Below are 16,389 nucleotides of genomic sequence, written 5' to 3' on the forward strand. Positions count from 1 at the left end.
ACTTAATACATTTGTGTTGCCCTCAGTAAATTTAATTCAACCTTCTGAGATATAATATTATTATATTGGTGTTTTTAATCGAGTCAGGTTTCTTACGCCATCCTGTGACATTCTTAGTTTAGTCCCGGTTTCATTGGTTTGATTTCACTTTCTCTAAATGCAATTCTAAAACACCAAACAGGCTGTTTTATTTGCCCTTAGTCTGTGGCTTCCCTGACTATCACAATTGTCTCCAGTGCCTTAACCAGGCCCTTGGGTATTCCTAGCCTATATATCCTAAAAAGCCTCCTCCAGATGGCCTGTGCTTCTGCCTCTCATCCCGTGATGGAATGAAAAGATCAGCTAATTAAACAAAGTCCCATACCCATTTGAAAGAAGTGTGAGTGCCCTCAGGGAGACGAGCTGCATGCAAATCAATCCCCAGTGCTTTAAATTGTGTCCAATAAAACAACACATGTCTGCAAACCATAAAACCTTTATTTCCACAGGACACAGACACACTAAAAATCAAAAGTCATGACAGAAACAGATACACAAACATACACTTGTGGGGGATTTCTATTAATGCAAACCAATTCTGTTGAGATGTCTCTGTTAATAATCACATATTACAGTGGTCTTATTGAAAGTAAAGAATTAGACTGGTGTGGCAGAGAAGTTGAACAAATAAATAGTAATGACCATAAAAAACATAAAAAATATCCATCTTCTTATCTTCCAAAAAATGTTGAGCCCATCATTATGAATATCAAATGAGTACTTCCACTCCCTCATCACAAACAGAACTTTTTTAAAGAAGATTTTAGAAGACATTTCTAAATGTGTGTTTCCTGGTATGTACGATTCCTTACAAATTCTGATATTCCAAAATGTAATTTAAAATGTACTAAGAGATGTGTAGTGAGCTGGTGCCTCTGTGAAGTTCTTTTCCATATGTAACTTAGCAGACAGGGACCATGACGATAGGGCCACTATGGTGAGATGTTGCAGGGGCTGAAGGGAGTCTCGGGGCATCACTGCTCAGACGTCTGTGTCCGCCTCAGGTTGTCCTTCACGCGGACAAACTCTGGGATCTTCTGCTGGTTCTCCAGCCGCCTGATCTCCTCCTGCTCATACTGGAAAGACAAGAGACAAGTCAGTGCATCAGCTTTCAGCCAGTCAATGTTATCCACCTCATCCACCGTCAGACCATTGCAATTTACCATATAACAAAATTGCCATCACCAAGGTTTGTATTTGGGCACGAACACTGTCAGGTTTAAAGACGTTGTTGTTTACTTCTTACAGTTAGTTGTTGTAGTTTGTAAACAAGGTCACAAGATATATCTAAGGAGTCTTGCATGATTAAAATGGTAAAAAAAGATTCTACTAAAAAAGTTCTACTACACACATTTCTTTTCATTTTTTGGACTTTTCTCTAATCTTTGTTTTTTTAGACGTAATATTGGGTAATTTGACCTTTTTGGCTGTTGAACTAGGTATAAAATCTGAAAAGAAATAAAAGGGCAGTGTCGCAGAAAATTTTAAAGTAAAGTAAAGGTATCTCAAATTTGTACTTTAGTTCAATAATTAAATAGAATAGTAAATAGACCTTCCACTACTGGTATAGGCCCAGAATCCCTTAATGCTCAAAGCAGCAACACTAACAACAACCCCTGTGTGTTATATGATACCTTCATTAATTCATGTCTCTAAGCTGTTTGTTATGATCTTCTTCTGACCTCTTGCAGCTTCTGCTGCCTCTTACGGAGCTCCGTCTCTAGATCTGAGGGCTGCTGTCGTGCCATCTCCTCCTCCTTGTGCAGCTCCAGTCTGCGCTGCTCCAACACTCTCTGCAGCTCTGGTTTCTCCTCCAATAGCAGGCCCCTGCATGGTCAGTCAGAGTCACAGTTACACACACACAAATCCACCCTGTTCTGTTTCAATCTTGAACACATTAAGATCAGAGAGTCAGAGAGGATTTTTGGTGTTGGTTATACCGTTTATGGCTGAGCAGCAGTTCCCGGTGCAGGTTCTGGTAGCTTGGTGTCTCCACTGAGGAACCGTTCAGTTTCCTGGGCTGAAGGACCTCGTCCCCGCTGCAGTCTGCTGTGGACTGACGGGACAGCCTCTGGCGGCCAACAGAACTCTCTGAGGAACACAAAACAACTCATGTCACTACCTGTTGACTTTAGTTTTTAACTTTCAGGTCTAAACTAATCCTGATTAAATCTTTAAATCAATAAATGCGTAACGTTTGACACTGCTGACATTGTGTTATTTCAGTCACAAAGTAATGCATACTTTAAAGAGGAAAAAAACATGTGAATAACAATTGAACAATATATCAGGTAAGTACTTATGTACAATACGTCCATCAAACAATTCCTAATCTATTAATCAAATATTTCATTGATTGAATTCATCTATCATTATCTTCAGTCTATCATTCATCCTCAATCTATTGGAAACATTTGAGTGATCCTTCTATCAATCAAATATTAATCATCAGTGTCATCAACTGCTCTTGTTTTAAGTTTAGAATGTTATTTCCATTTCTGCTCGGCATTTGTGCAGTAAGATACCTTTTTTGTGTTGTCCATATCCGGGTTTCTGTCAGCATCAAAAAGAAGAGACACCACGTTAGTAATTTGACGAGTATGTTATTTCACAGCCACTAGGTGAGCCAACCATGTTAACGTAAATGTATCAAAACATCTTAACCTGACTAGAAAGAGGGTATAATTAGATATTGTAAGAGAAGGAAGGGACAGTGCGTCTTTGGCAAAACATGACCAAAGTTCCACAAGTAATAAAAAAGAAAAATAATGTAAATATCTGCATTTATTACTCTCATAACATAACAACACGGGATGAAAAATTTGCATGACATTCTACTGTAACACATTCGGACAGATAAACTAGCTCTGCCACACCCCATGAAACCAGATAACCAGGAAGAAAGGTACATTTTGAGCGAGTAACAGCTGGTAGATGCTGTTGTAACCAAAGTCATGTAGATGTGTGTCATAAACTGCCCTACAGCTGACAATAAGATCCCTAAGCTCTGCTTTTTTGGATTCTTGAGCTCGGAACTGTATTTGGGATTGTGCCTTCTACTGTTCCTGTCACAGACATAAGCCTCCAGATCCTGTCCCTCCTCGGACTCCTGCAGAGTAGTTGAGCTGACAGATAACCTGATGGGCGTCTGACGTGCTGGAAGCCATTGTTCCATTCAAAGCCTGCAGGGCTGAGATTAATTCCAGCAAAATCACTCCACCTGATCTCACAACTCCTCTTTATCCCTAGAACAGACCCAGTGAATAGTTTCATCACAAGCTGAATTTTTGAGATCATATTACCTTTCGAACATGTTCTTTTCATGCATTGGAACATGAAACCCCCTACGTTGAACAGTTTTTCACATGACAAAGATAGTTACATGCAACATGCGGCATTATCAGTTGTCTGAAATAAGATTGAATTTAAGTGAACATAAAAAAGCAACAATATGCTCATTGAGGAAAAGGCTTATAGCTTATAGCTTTCTTTATGGATGCAAAACTTTGATGCCAGCACTTTTCACCTGAACAAAGCAGTTGTGAATTCATAAATGAATAGACTGTAACATTGCGGGGCATCTAACTCTGTAGTCTTGATTATCCTAATCTGCAAGGTAATTGTTGATTGTCCCAAGGATAGTGTATTTTTGTGTCTACAATCTACATAATATTAGGATGGATGTAAAGCTGATTGGACATGTGGAATTCAGAATAAACCACGACAGTTAATTTACTGAGGCTTCACTTACTGCCTGACAGAAGTCATCTAAAGCTCTGACAGATGGCCACCAGACCAGACGTTGACCTCTCACTCACCAGACAAGAGTTAATAATAAAGAAAACAACTCACTTTTCTTACAGTTGAGCCCTCCATGGCAGGATGGTGGAGGTCTACTGTTTCTGTCCACAAACAGTATTTCTGTTTTAGTCCATTGTTAAAAGAATCACACCTCCTCACACAGTCCGTCTGTTGTCCGTTTCCTTGCTGCATCAAAGTCCAACATATTGTTGTTAATGAGGCATCCTCAGACTCCGGGTGCCACCTAGCAGTAGTCAATATTCGTAGTAGACACTGAAATCTTATTACGCCATTCAAGATTACCTCACAGCCCCCACAGGGCACAAGAAGCTAGATTAGGTAATTGCAGCAGACACAAATGCAGCTTAAAACCAACCTAACACGACCCTATTACAAGTTGACTTCAACAACAAATGCATTCAGGCATACCAATATCCTGTTTATAGTGTGGGCAGTAAACCGTTTTACTCTATGTTCATTGGTTCTTATTGCTTGGAAACATACAGTACACGTTACAAGTATAACAATTATTTGCAGTTTGTGGTATTGTGTTTGGTATTTTAACACATTTAGTAATTCTTAACAGTGAGATGGAAATAATCAAATTTGTGCATGATCAACAGTTTCAAAACACTATTTCTCACAGGTCACATTGCCTTCTCAAGAGACAATTTATCTACAAGGTTTCTGAGCACCACTCGGTGTGTATTTGTAGCACTACAGCTTGAAATAATAAGGCATAAGGTTTATTTTTGTATTTGTCTCCTTCTGTAGAGTACTTCTTTGTATATATGTATCAGTGCAAAGCTAATTAGACCTCAGGATATATTCCCCAGCCATTTACAATACAATTGTGACTAGGATGATGGAAAAAAATATTGCATTGACAATCAACTATTTTATTTTTAATTGATCATAAACATAATGTGAAATCCATCTTTAACATGAACCGGGAAGGCACCAGAAAAGTTTAAACAATACCTACAAATGTAACTTAATTGTAAAATGTTTAAGTATTATTATTTTTTTTTTACTTCATTTACCCATAATTTCTTCTTTTACTATACTTACATCATTCAGAATCAGAATCAGAATCAGCTTGATTCGGCAGCTATGGAACAGCGCCACCACACGCTTCACACCTTTCACACCGCACATTTCTTGCATTTTTTTTTATTTTCTTTTATTATAGTGATCTTTTACTTCTTTGTCCTTGTATTTTGATTGCTTATAACAACATTTTACATTTCATGTGTGTTCATATATTCTCGCTTAACTGTAAAACTGTAATTTCCACATTTGATGCAAAAAATATCAAGTAAATATCAAGTCAAAGAAGGAACGGTCTTTTAGGGTCTTTTCTTTTTTTGTGGCCACATGAGGTCGACATACTATTTCAGGCTTTTAATATCCCATGATCCCATGCGGCTTTTTGCTTTAAATACGACCCGGAAGTGCTTTGTACTTCTTACAGTATGACTGGCTTGTGAGTGAGGTATGTGTGTGAGAGTGTTTGGGTGAGTAAATGTGGAGTGTTTGTGTTTGTGAGTGTGCATTTCTGTTCAAAAAAACCTACACAGTGATCTTATTTGATCTGGTCTGAGTTTGGCTCTACTCCGATCAGAGATGATAGGAAAAGCGCTCGCGAGCCTCCGTGGCGATGAGCAGTTGGCGAGATGTTCAGAGCCTCCACGCTTCATGCTGTGGGCAGAGATGATGAATTGATCAGATATACTAGTTCTGCGTGAGTTTGGGTTCATCTCGAACTTCACGATGGACAATGAGTATAGAGGCGATTCTGATCTAACCACAACCCAGAAGCCGCGAGGAATCCTGGTCGGTTATCGATTGTTTATTTAAAGCCTGCGACCTTTGCATACCGTCTGCTCTCAAAAATTGTTTCCAAAACAAGATGTCGGCAGCGGAAGCTTCTTTTTGTTTGTGTAACGCACCAAAAGTTTAAAGGCAGTCGAAGGTGGAATGTAACTTGTTATACAGCCGTGGCCTGGTTACCCAAAGTCTCAGATTGTATAACCGATACATTTACCTGTAGGAGAAAACCGCTCTGGTTTGTTTGCCTTTCTTTAAACCAATCGCAATCATCTTGGATCGCGGTCCGGGTGGCGGGAATACGGATCCCACTATGGCCACACCAGTACCCGCCTTTCAATGGTATTAACACACTACTATTGGCCAGACGTCCATGCTTACATGTACAGGTTCTATCTCCTGACCAATCCCCTTACTCTACTTCACTCAAGGTCAAACGCCTAACTAACCCAACCAATCGATCTGCTTCGTAGGAACTTGGCGTCATAGACCTATAAATCTTTATATTTATATGCTTGGCGTGACCAAAATGGAATAATAACGTAATTATGCCTCCGGGCACAGCGGTAGCTCTGCAAAATACTCTCTAAAAGAAACTTGTTTCTAGTGGAATGTTTGCACCCTGTAAAATAATATGCCACACAACATATTGAATGAAGTGATGTGTACAATATATTTTTTGTAAATCTGCACAACCATTCACTGAAAAAATAAGCGGGCCTAGTCTGATTTGGAGAAAAGGATCATTGCACAAAACCTTTCGTTCTCAAAACACAGGTCTTTAGTAGCCTAAGCACAGTAGGCTATACATTATCAAGAAATGTGTAGCATGAATGTTAAGACAAGAAAAAAAAGAACATGCATATGAACAGTTTTTTTTCCTTTTTTAAACTTAATCATCACTCCCTCTTTCTTTTTTTAAGATATAGGGAACTGTATTCTTGCATTCAGTTCCCATTTTATCAGATACACCTAAGACCCTCCAATAAATCCTTCCATTACCTGTTTGTAATCTCTGTATAATGCAGTCTAATAGTAGAAATAAAACAAACTTAAATTACGCCTTCAACAAATCCTCTATTACATTACATTTTGTTCTTTATTAAAATAGTTATGTGGCAAATGTTTTGGAGCCTGTCCAATTCTTTTTGTTTATGTGGAATTTTCTCATTTATAAAACCAATTGTACAATGAAAATAAAATCTTATTCTACACATACCAACAGTGTTTCTCACCTGCTCAGTGCTTTTATCTTACAAGTGTACTAATTATTGCCAATGTGCCCAACAATTACAAGAAGTAGTCGTCCCCAATTCAATATTTGTGCCTCAGGCTCCCTTCAACAATGCTCATTGAATATGTTAAATATGTATTTTAAAAGAAAATCACATGAACAAAATTAGAAGCTAAGACATAATAGTACAGTTGAATTATGTGGCTAAAATGGAAACAGTAAAAAAATGACTACATTCATTTATAAATACACATTAATGTGGACAGTATTTGCAAATTAACATACTGGGGACAACAAGTGATACATATAAACAGAGGCGGAAACCGTATGTATACAGTAAGTAAAGTCTGAAGGTAAAGTTTTTCATAAATATATATATATATATATATATATATATATATATATATATATATATATATATATATATATATATATATATATATATATATACTGTATATACTGTATATACTGTATATACATTGTGTTCACATTAATATCATTTATCATTTTCTTAAGGCACATGTGATTGTTTATGTTTATGTTTTACAAGTACCAATTGTACCAAACGTTTTATTCATTTAAAAGCTTATCATCGTAGACATAATGTCTCGCGAGAATTAACGTTATCCTTGGCGACTACGTCAATCTTTGTGTACACACGTGACTTCTTTTGTCCAACCAGCTTTCAGTAAAGACGAGGCGAAGCGCGGGAGGAGGGCGAGGGGCAAACGAGCATGTCCGTGGTTCCCTCGGCAGGATTCTCTTTTTGTTTACCACCATGGCTTCGTCTAGCAAAAAGAAACGGATAAGCCACGTTAACAGTGGCTCTCAAACTTCTAATAGCGCAGTGGACATGGTAACAGGCACTCAACCCGATGGGTCCGATGGAGACGGTCGTTTTGTTGAAGGATCCATACTTCGCCTCACCATGAAAAACTTCCTGTAAGTTATGCGTCTCAGCTGTCAACACACAACACAGAGCCCCGACTATAAACCGAAACTCAACTGCCTCCAGCCTGGAAGAATATACACCCTGCTAATAGATGGACGGCTAATTTAGCAGACATGCTAACAAATTAGCGCTATCTGGCATCACCAAATTCGTGCAAAATCGTGTAACATGAACGTTACCCCCTGCTAGAAACCTTCGATGTGTCAGTTGTTCAACGACTGTCATGTAAGGCACACAAGCAAATCCCAATTAACCCATTTAACATATGTTAAATTCCAATTAAAGATTGTAAGGGTCAAATTCAGGTCTTGTGTAGGAGCCCAAATCATGTGTCAAGGTCTTGAGGGAGAAGCCCAATGGCTAACGCTATTTATAATGTTCACTTCAGATTCAGAATACATCCGTTCACCTGCCAGTTCGTCGGGTATAACGTTACCTTGTTAAAACTACTGCAGTCGGATGAAACAGCCGCGCAACAATAGTCCCTTTTATGAATTTGACAATGTTCAGCTTTTGTTGAGATCGTTTTAGCTTCATGGTCATTTTGGAAGCTGTCGTTTGTGACGCTGTTCACCTGCTTCATACTGAAAGGTCTTCTAATTTGATTTCATTTATGAAATGATGACAGACTGCATATTTTGTTGACTAAGTATTTAGTAGACTAAATCTCCTAAATACATACATACATAAGTACTCAAGTCATAAGCACGGTGGGTGTTGACTGTCAAAAAGCTCAAAGTAGTACAACCAGATAATCGGGTCCTGAAGTTTGAAGGATTTTCTGTGTTGTAGGTGTTCAATCTACCAACGGCGCTAAAACATATACTGAACAGGCTCATCATTCCACTTCTGCTATAAAACACTGCATCATAATATCTATATTGTACTCTGACAGGACCTATGACTACTCCGTGGTGCATCCTGGACCTAATCTGAACATGATTGTTGGAGCCAATGGAACTGGCAAGTCTAGCATTGTGTGTGCCATCTGTCTGGGTCTGGCTGGCAAGACCACTATCCTGGGAAGAGGTGACAAGGTAAACTGCAGAGTCACAAAGGAACTGCTTCTGAACTAGATCAGCCTTGATTTGTTTCTCCAAAAAAGTAAATAATAGCTTACAGCTGACAGTAATAACATGGATAAGGTGTTAAGCATTTGAATTTTAATTACACTGCATGTTATGGTTTGTCTCAGATCCCTGAACCAGTGTCAGTCGGTCAAATTATTACAGTTTTTTTGTTGACAAATAAATTAGGATTCTGATGACAAAATGTTTATTTCTTTCTGTAGGTTGGGCTCTATGTCAAACGCGGGTGCCGTAAAGGATTTATTGAGATTGAACTGTAAGTTTTGTGAAAGAGTTTGCAGACACACACAGTTAATAATAGCAAGCTATTAGATGGGTGAAATATATTTGTGTTGCATTTATTCAAACATTTCTGATCCATTTAGAAACCATGACATGTTACTCTTGTGAACATGGCTCAGCATTTTAGAAATACAGACAGTTCAACCTTAAATGATACTACTGTTTGTCCAGCAAGCGTTTTAGCAACTTAATGATTTAGGAATAATCGTCTTATATTTTTTCTAGATCTATCTGATTTGTAGAAACAAACTCTTGCTCTTGTTATTCCAGCTATAAGACCGGTGGTAATGTAGTGATTAACAGAGAGATCCATGTGGAGAACAATCAGTCGCTGTGGATACTGAATGGAAAACACTGCAACCAGAAAGCAGTGGAAGAAGAAGTCAAGTCTCTGTGTATCCAAGTCAGCAACCTCTGCCAGTTTCTGCCTCAGGTATGTTTGTGTCAGTTAGAGTAATAGCTGCTGAACTCTTCCATGGACGCAAGGCTGTTTAATTAGTGCTTTCACAATGTAGGGTATTTTCACAGTGCAGGCATCATTTGTGTGAATGCCTTATACTGGTTTGTAATCTCAATATTTGTTAATGCAGGCTAATAATTAGTTCTATTTTTCAAACAAAGCTTTCAATATTCCATCGTTTTAGTTTGCGGACATGGAGGAAGCATACAATTTTATTTTAATTCATACAAATCCATTCGAACTTGCTTTAAATTTAAACTTTTCTCAATGTTTTTCATATTTCCTGTTTCTGGGCTTGGTTTGTCCCTAAAGGAAAAAGTGGGAGAGTTTGCCAAGATGTCCAAAATTGAGTTGTTGGAGGCAACTGAGAAGTCAGTGGGACCACCAGAGATGTATGAATACCACTGTGAGCTCAAAAACTTCCGCAACAAAGAACGAGAACAGGAGGTAAGCATAATTGTCAAAAAGGCAATTCAAGAGTTACTGTATGTAGATTTGTTTTTTGAAAGTATCTTTCACTGATCATCTAAGTAGAATTTCCCCTTTCCTCAGGCTCATTTACGTTTTTCAGTTGTTTTTTTTTTTTTTACTTTAGAACATTGTGAAAGAGAAGGCCAGTTTTCTCGAGAAGGCCAAGCAGAGGAATGAGAGGAACAAACATGATGTAAACCGTTACTATGAAAAGAAGAGGCATCTGGACATGATTGAGTTGCTTGAGAAGAAGAAACCATGGGTGGTGAGTGGCGGAAGAGATAAGTAAAAACTGTGTGCAGTCAGAGTTAAACTGAATCCTTTTGACTGCGTTAGCTCTGATTTGTTCTCCTCTGATACTAGGAGTACGAGACCACCCGTAAGGAGCTTGAGGGCACGAAGAAGGAGCGAGACGAGGCCAGAAGGCAGCTCTCTGCCCTGAAGCAGGCCCAGGCGCCCATGCTCAGGAAGATCCAGCTGATTGACAACCAGCTGAAGCCCACTGAGGCACAAATAAAAGCTAAGGTAAAAAAAAAAAAAAAAAAAAAAAGCAAATGTTATTACTCTTTGATAGGTGATGATAGTCTTGGTCTTAAAAAATAAAATATAATATGTTTTTTAAATAAATTGTATTGATCCCAAGCATCCACGATGATTATAAATGAATCAAAAGATTACACTGCCCGTAGAAACACATAAACAATGTTAAGACACTTTTGAGCAGCACACTTAAGAATCCTGCCAGCTATAACATAGCGTGGATTTCTTTCTTAAACAAAGCTTCACTGAATGTGAAGTAGGAATAATTGAAATTAATTAGGAACCTTTTGAAAGTAGGCTTAACGTCATCATTAATATGAGAGGCTCTGAGTTTTGAGCATATATTTTGCTACAGTGCAATGAATGCTGGAATGTAATATTTGATGTTATCATGATGAACTGTGAGCGTGTTGTTTTTCAGACTATCACTATCAAAGAAGCCTCTCTGAAGTGCAAACAGAAACAAGATCAGTTGGATCGAAAAAATAAAGAGGTGAGACTGTTAACTTACACTAAGTAATCAATGTAGTTGTTATTCTAAAACAACCCATCTGATTGGCTTAACAACGTATGGAAGCCATTTGCCTATATGTTAGAAATTGTTTTTAGATTTTCCTCTTGTACTGAAAGAAAGAAGAACAAAGAAAAATGGATGATACAGACTTTTGATTTGCGGCAACCAATAATTTGCCATATCTCATACACACACACACACACACACACACACACATATATATATATATATATATATATATATATATATATATATATATATATATATATATATATATATATATATATATATATATGCTCTACCAACTGACCTATCATTTTTTGTTATTATGCCAGGTACAATGGCAAGGAAATAGATACAATAAAATTACGTAGCAGTATTTACAGCATTTACGCTGCAATAGCAGCGTAATGAAAAAGTGAAGGTTGTGCAAGTAACCACAGATGAAGTAAAGTACAACTTTTACAATTAAAGGCACAAATAAGTAATAAAACATTAAATCTAATCTGTTTTTTTGATCATACACTAACTGGACTTTCTCCTATTGTATCTTCCATGGTTCACACTTCATACACTCAGTTGACAAGAAGACTAAGAAGAGATGATAAAAGAAATTGCCATGCATTTGAAGAATACATATATTTTTTTAAATATTTATGATAAAATCCTACTTCATATAGTCTGATGTTGCTGACTTTTTCTGTGCCGTGTGGCTTTTATTACAAACATTAAGAGGACTTAATCTGCAGCTGTGCGTTGTTCATAATAAATGATAACTCTCCTCTACAGATTGAAGATATTAAACAAACGCTGAGGCTGAAGCAGATGGAAGAGGAGGACCACCAGAGGCGAATCAGCAACACCAGACGGACCATTGACGACTTGAAGGCGGAGCTTGCCAAAGTTGGCGACCAACCCGACGTGACGCCGCGGATCAATGCTGTCAATGTCGAGCTGAGGACCATCCGCGAGGAGAGAGCCAAGGTGCAAGGAGAGAAGGCCGACCTTTGCAGGGAGAAGGACAACCTAATTGCCGAGTACAGAAGTGAGTTTTCCACAAAACAGTCTTCTGAACCAGTTGACATAATGATGAAATTTGACGCTGCTAACATACAGTGGATTTACAAATTCTACACACCCCTGTTATTAAAATGCCGTGTTTTTGTGATAAAATTAGACAAAGATAAATCATGCCAGAACTTTTTCCACCTTTTATTGTGACCTAATAACGTGAACAATTCAATTGAAAATCAAACTGAAATCTTTGAGGGGGGGGAAATTAAAAATAAAAATGATACTTTCCCACTGTTATTTGCAAAAGTGCTCCACATCTGTTATATTAGGAGGACATCTCCTGTGCACAGCCCTCTTAAGATCACCCCGCAAATGTTCAACTGGATTCAGGTCTGGGCTTTTCCAAAACGTTAATCTTCTTTTGGCAAAGCCATGCTTTTGTGGATTTGGATGTGTGCTTTGGGTCGTTGTCATGCTGAAAGGTGAACTTCCTCTTCATCTTTAGCTTTCTAACGTAAGCCAGAAGCTTTTGTGCCAAAGTAGCCTTGTATTTGGAACTGTTCATAATTCCCTCCACCCTGACTAAGGCCCTGGTTACAGCTGAAAAAAAACAGCCCCAAAGCATGATGCGGGCACCACCATGCTTCACTGTGGGGATGGGGTTCTTTGGGTGATGTGCAGTGTTGTTTTTGCACCAAACTAATTTTTTGGAATTATGGCCAAAAAGTTCAACTTTGGTTTAATCAGACCATAACACATTTTCCCACATGCTTTTGGTAGACTTGATGTTAGTTTTTGCAAACTTCAGCTGGGCTTGGATGTTTTTCTTTGTGAGAAAAGGCTTCCGTCTTGCCACCCTACCCCAAAGCCCATTCCAATGAAGAACACGGGAGATTGTTGTCACATGTAGCACACAGCCAGTACTTCCTGCAGCTCCTTTAATGTTGCTGTAGGCCTCTTGAAAGCCTCCCTGAACAGTTCTTGGTAATGTCTCTGTTGTGCCATATTTTCTCCACTTGATGATGACTGTCTTCACGGTGACCATGGTCTATTTAATGCTGTGGAAATTCTTTTTGTACCCTTCTCCTGACTGATATCTTTCAATAATGAGATCCCTTTGATGGTTTGGAAGCTCTGTGCGGACTATGGCTTTGGCTCTGAGATGCAACTTAGAAAATATCAGGAAAATCCTACTGGAACAGCTGAACTTTATTTGTGATTAATCAGAGTCACTTTAAATGATGGAAGGTGTGTTATGACTTCAATTTAACATGAGTTTAAATTTGATTTGTTAATTTTGAACACAACCACATCCCCAGTTATAAGAGGGTGTGCACACTTATGCAACCAGGTTATTGTAAGGTTTTTATTTTTTCAACCTCGAAGATTACAGTTTGTTTTTCAGTTGAATTGTTTACATTTTAGGTCACATTACAAGTGAAAACAGTTCTGACAGGATTTATCTTTGTATCATTTTTTTGTCACAAAAACCTGACATTTTAACAGGGGTGTGTAGACTTTTTACATCCACTGTAGGTACCACACAAATGTGGTTAATGTAAGATTATTTTTATTTGTTTAAATTGTCAGTGTTGGAGAGAAAGCTCAATGACATGAACAACATGATGAATGTCAAAGAGGAGAAGCTGCGAGGACGCCACAGGGACACACACTCCGCCATCCAGTGGCTCAGACAGAACAGACAACTCTTTGGTGGAAATGTCCACGAGCCCATGATGCTGGTGGTGAGTCCCAGTGAGCCATGTTGTTAACACATTGCACAATATAATGGAGATAATATTGTAAGTGTAAATGCAGATATAAGTGTATTTATCAACAACTATCTCATAAGGGCACTCGTACGTAAAGGCTTCTGTAGAACACATCATTAAGGACAAAACCCAGTTGGAAGTGTTAACAAACACAGTAAATTAAAAAACACTTAGAAATGTCCCCATAATTGCATACAATTCTTCAATTAAATTTTTTTATATAGTTCTTATAAATGCTAAATGGGGGGTGGTTGAAATAACGTATTACCACAATGAGTACACATAGAAGGATGACAGAATCAAACAGGTGTGTTCAATAATAACGGTTGGGTTTTACCTTCTTGATTTTATTCCTTTGGTATTGGAGTAATAATCTTTCTTTTTTATAAACGTATTTTATTGACATTTTAGGAATCCTCACAAAACCAAACAGGGACATGAATTGTTCCAAGAAAATTCTACTTTTAGCAGCGATGTTTCACAAAAAAGATTTGAAAAGATTGTTGATTGATTTTTGTGATTGGTGTTCTTTTGTATCAGTTGTACAGCCTACACATGCTTATCCGTTCCTCATTCCTTAGATCAATGTGAAAGATCATCGCTTTGCAAAGTTCGTGGAGAACCACATCTCATTCCACGATCTGCGGGCGTTTGTATTCCAGAGAAAAGACGACATGGAGAGGTTCATGACTGAGGTCAGGGTGCTGCAGCGTATGACTTTCATGTTCTGGGTGGAGGATGAAAATTCCTTTTGAATGCAAATTGACAGACAAATCATAACTTTGTGTGTGACATCCAGTTTTTTACCCTCCCAGATAAGACATTTAGTTTTAATCTGTCCCAAACCTCAGGTTCGTGACAAGATGAACTTGAAGGTGAACTCCATTTCTGCTCCAGTGGAGTCGTGTTCTAGGCGCCCGCCATCACGGAGTATTGAGGCCCTGAGGTGAGGGAGAATTCATCTGACTTCAATTTAATGAATTTATCTTTGTCTGTGACCGTTACTAGTTTTTATACATACTTTGTCATAATTTTCTAATCTTTTTCGTAGGCGTTTTGGGTTCTTCACCTACCTACGCGAGATGTTCGACGCCCCTGATGAGGTGATGAGTTACCTCTGTCACCAGTACAAGGTGCATGACGTTCCTGTGGGCAATGATCAGACTAAAGCCATGATTAAAACGGTACGTTCCTCTTAAAACATTATTCAAGTTCTTACGACACAACAGCAGAGTAGTAGGGAGGTCATTTACATTGGTAGGATATCAAGATAAATGGTGCAGGTTGGGACTGATATTATACTGTGCTCTGTAAATAAGTACCACCTATAAAAATCATTTAATAACTCAATTCAACCATTCAACTATTTTGACCTAGTGCCTTTCAGAGTTGTCAGGATTTTGCATTCTTCAATTCAATGTCAAAGAAATTGTTTTCTCATCTGAAAATGTAATGGATTGTGTTCATAAAGTTAGCATTTTGTTACTGTCTGATTAAGTTTTACTGTAATTTGCATTTGGTAACTTAAATCTTAAATATTTTTCTTGCGATATCTACCATCTGGACCACTGAAGTTCAGATAACCTGCTCTGAGGTTTTAGTGTTTAACTTCATCTTTTGTGAGGCGTCTGTGCTGACCATGACCTTTCCTCCTCACAGGTAATCGAGGAGCCCTACCTCAGGGTGTTCTATACAACAGAGGAGAGGTACACATTGAAGAGGTCCCATTACTCCAACAAGATCAGCACCAGTAACTCTGCAGTGCACCCTTCCCAGTACCTCACCATCACTGTGGACGCTGAAGAGAAACGGCAGCTTGAGCAGCAGATGAAGGTAAGGGGAGAGACACGGGAAGACTTTCAGAAGCATAGCCCTGGCCCCTGAACCCTAACATTTACCAATTTACTGAGTATCTTCTACTCCCATTAATATGCCTTGAGACATCTCAATAAGTTAGTGTTTAACTGTTAACCCCCGCTGCGACTAGGCCTGTGAGTTGAAGTTACAAGAAATTGAAGAACGGTTGAAGACCCTGCAGGCAGAAGCCGCCTCACTGGATCGCCGTGACAATGAATTGTTGGCAGAGAAGAAGCACCTTTCTGAAGTAAAGGGCAAAAAGAGACAACTGGAGCAGAAAATCAGCACCAAGCAGGACAGGCAAGTCTTAAAGAGCCTCTATTATGCTTTTCATGAAGGTGGGCCCAGCGGATTTAACAGCTGATCAAAGTCGATTCAACATAATGACGTTTTATATAAACTTTTTTGAATTTGAGGGATTTTAATTGTGATTTGTCTCATTTAAAGGCTTATTCTGTACAGAACACATTTTGTGTGCTTGACAGTGACGTTCAGTAGTCAGAGAGACTAAATGCGTTCAGATTACGGATCATCT

The 16,389-nt window shown here is 38.4% G+C and overlaps 2 protein-coding genes and 1 non-coding gene across 4 annotated transcripts in view; 2 read left to right on the forward strand and 1 right to left on the reverse strand.

Annotated features, from left to right (window-relative positions):
• Positions 1-457: 457 nt before the first annotated feature.
• zgc:195245 (uncharacterized protein LOC565483 homolog) lies at positions 458-4,148 on the reverse strand. 2 transcript variants are annotated; one of them, XR_004657411.1, is made up of 6 exons: positions 3,892-4,148; positions 2,565-2,592; positions 1,980-2,130; positions 1,722-1,866; positions 935-1,115; positions 458-881 (listed from the first exon to the last, which is right to left on the reverse strand). XR_004657411.1 is itself a non-coding variant. In XM_034877910.1 (5 exons), the coding sequence occupies exons 1-5, from the start codon at positions 4,030-4,032 to the stop codon at positions 1,014-1,016; spliced, it is 567 nt and encodes a 188-aa protein (XP_034733801.1). In that variant the 5' UTR covers positions 4,033-4,148; the 3' UTR covers positions 458-1,013. The 2 variants fall into 2 exon arrangements, 1 of the variants encoding a protein (XP_034733801.1); XM_034877910.1 differs by having other exon boundaries at positions 458-1,115.
• A 1,119-nt stretch (positions 4,149-5,267) lies between these two features.
• On the forward strand, positions 5,268-5,647 carry LOC117948401. Its single transcript, XR_004657434.1, has one exon.
• A 1,932-nt stretch (positions 5,648-7,579) lies between these two features.
• The window catches only part of smc5 (structural maintenance of chromosomes 5), a 14,489-nt gene continuing 5,679 nt past the window's right edge, over positions 7,580-16,389 (forward strand). Inside the window, exons 1-15 of the mRNA XM_034877225.1 lie at positions 7,580-7,846; positions 8,752-8,893; positions 9,148-9,200; positions 9,497-9,659; positions 9,999-10,133; positions 10,282-10,422; positions 10,521-10,682; positions 11,119-11,190; positions 12,001-12,256; positions 13,816-13,970; positions 14,579-14,692; positions 14,849-14,943; positions 15,049-15,181; positions 15,657-15,830; positions 15,985-16,154. Coding sequence (XP_034733116.1) covers positions 7,683-7,846; positions 8,752-8,893; positions 9,148-9,200; positions 9,497-9,659; positions 9,999-10,133; positions 10,282-10,422; positions 10,521-10,682; positions 11,119-11,190; positions 12,001-12,256; positions 13,816-13,970; positions 14,579-14,692; positions 14,849-14,943; positions 15,049-15,181; positions 15,657-15,830; positions 15,985-16,154 — 2,129 coding nt within the window. The 5' untranslated portion in view covers positions 7,580-7,682. The remainder of the gene's footprint in view (positions 7,847-8,751; positions 8,894-9,147; positions 9,201-9,496; positions 9,660-9,998; positions 10,134-10,281; positions 10,423-10,520; positions 10,683-11,118; positions 11,191-12,000; positions 12,257-13,815; positions 13,971-14,578; positions 14,693-14,848; positions 14,944-15,048; positions 15,182-15,656; positions 15,831-15,984; positions 16,155-16,389) is intronic.

Source organism: Etheostoma cragini, chromosome 7, assembly GCF_013103735.1.
Source record: "Etheostoma cragini isolate CJK2018 chromosome 7, CSU_Ecrag_1.0, whole genome shotgun sequence".
Lineage (NCBI taxonomy): Eukaryota > Metazoa > Chordata > Actinopteri > Perciformes > Percidae > Etheostoma > Etheostoma cragini.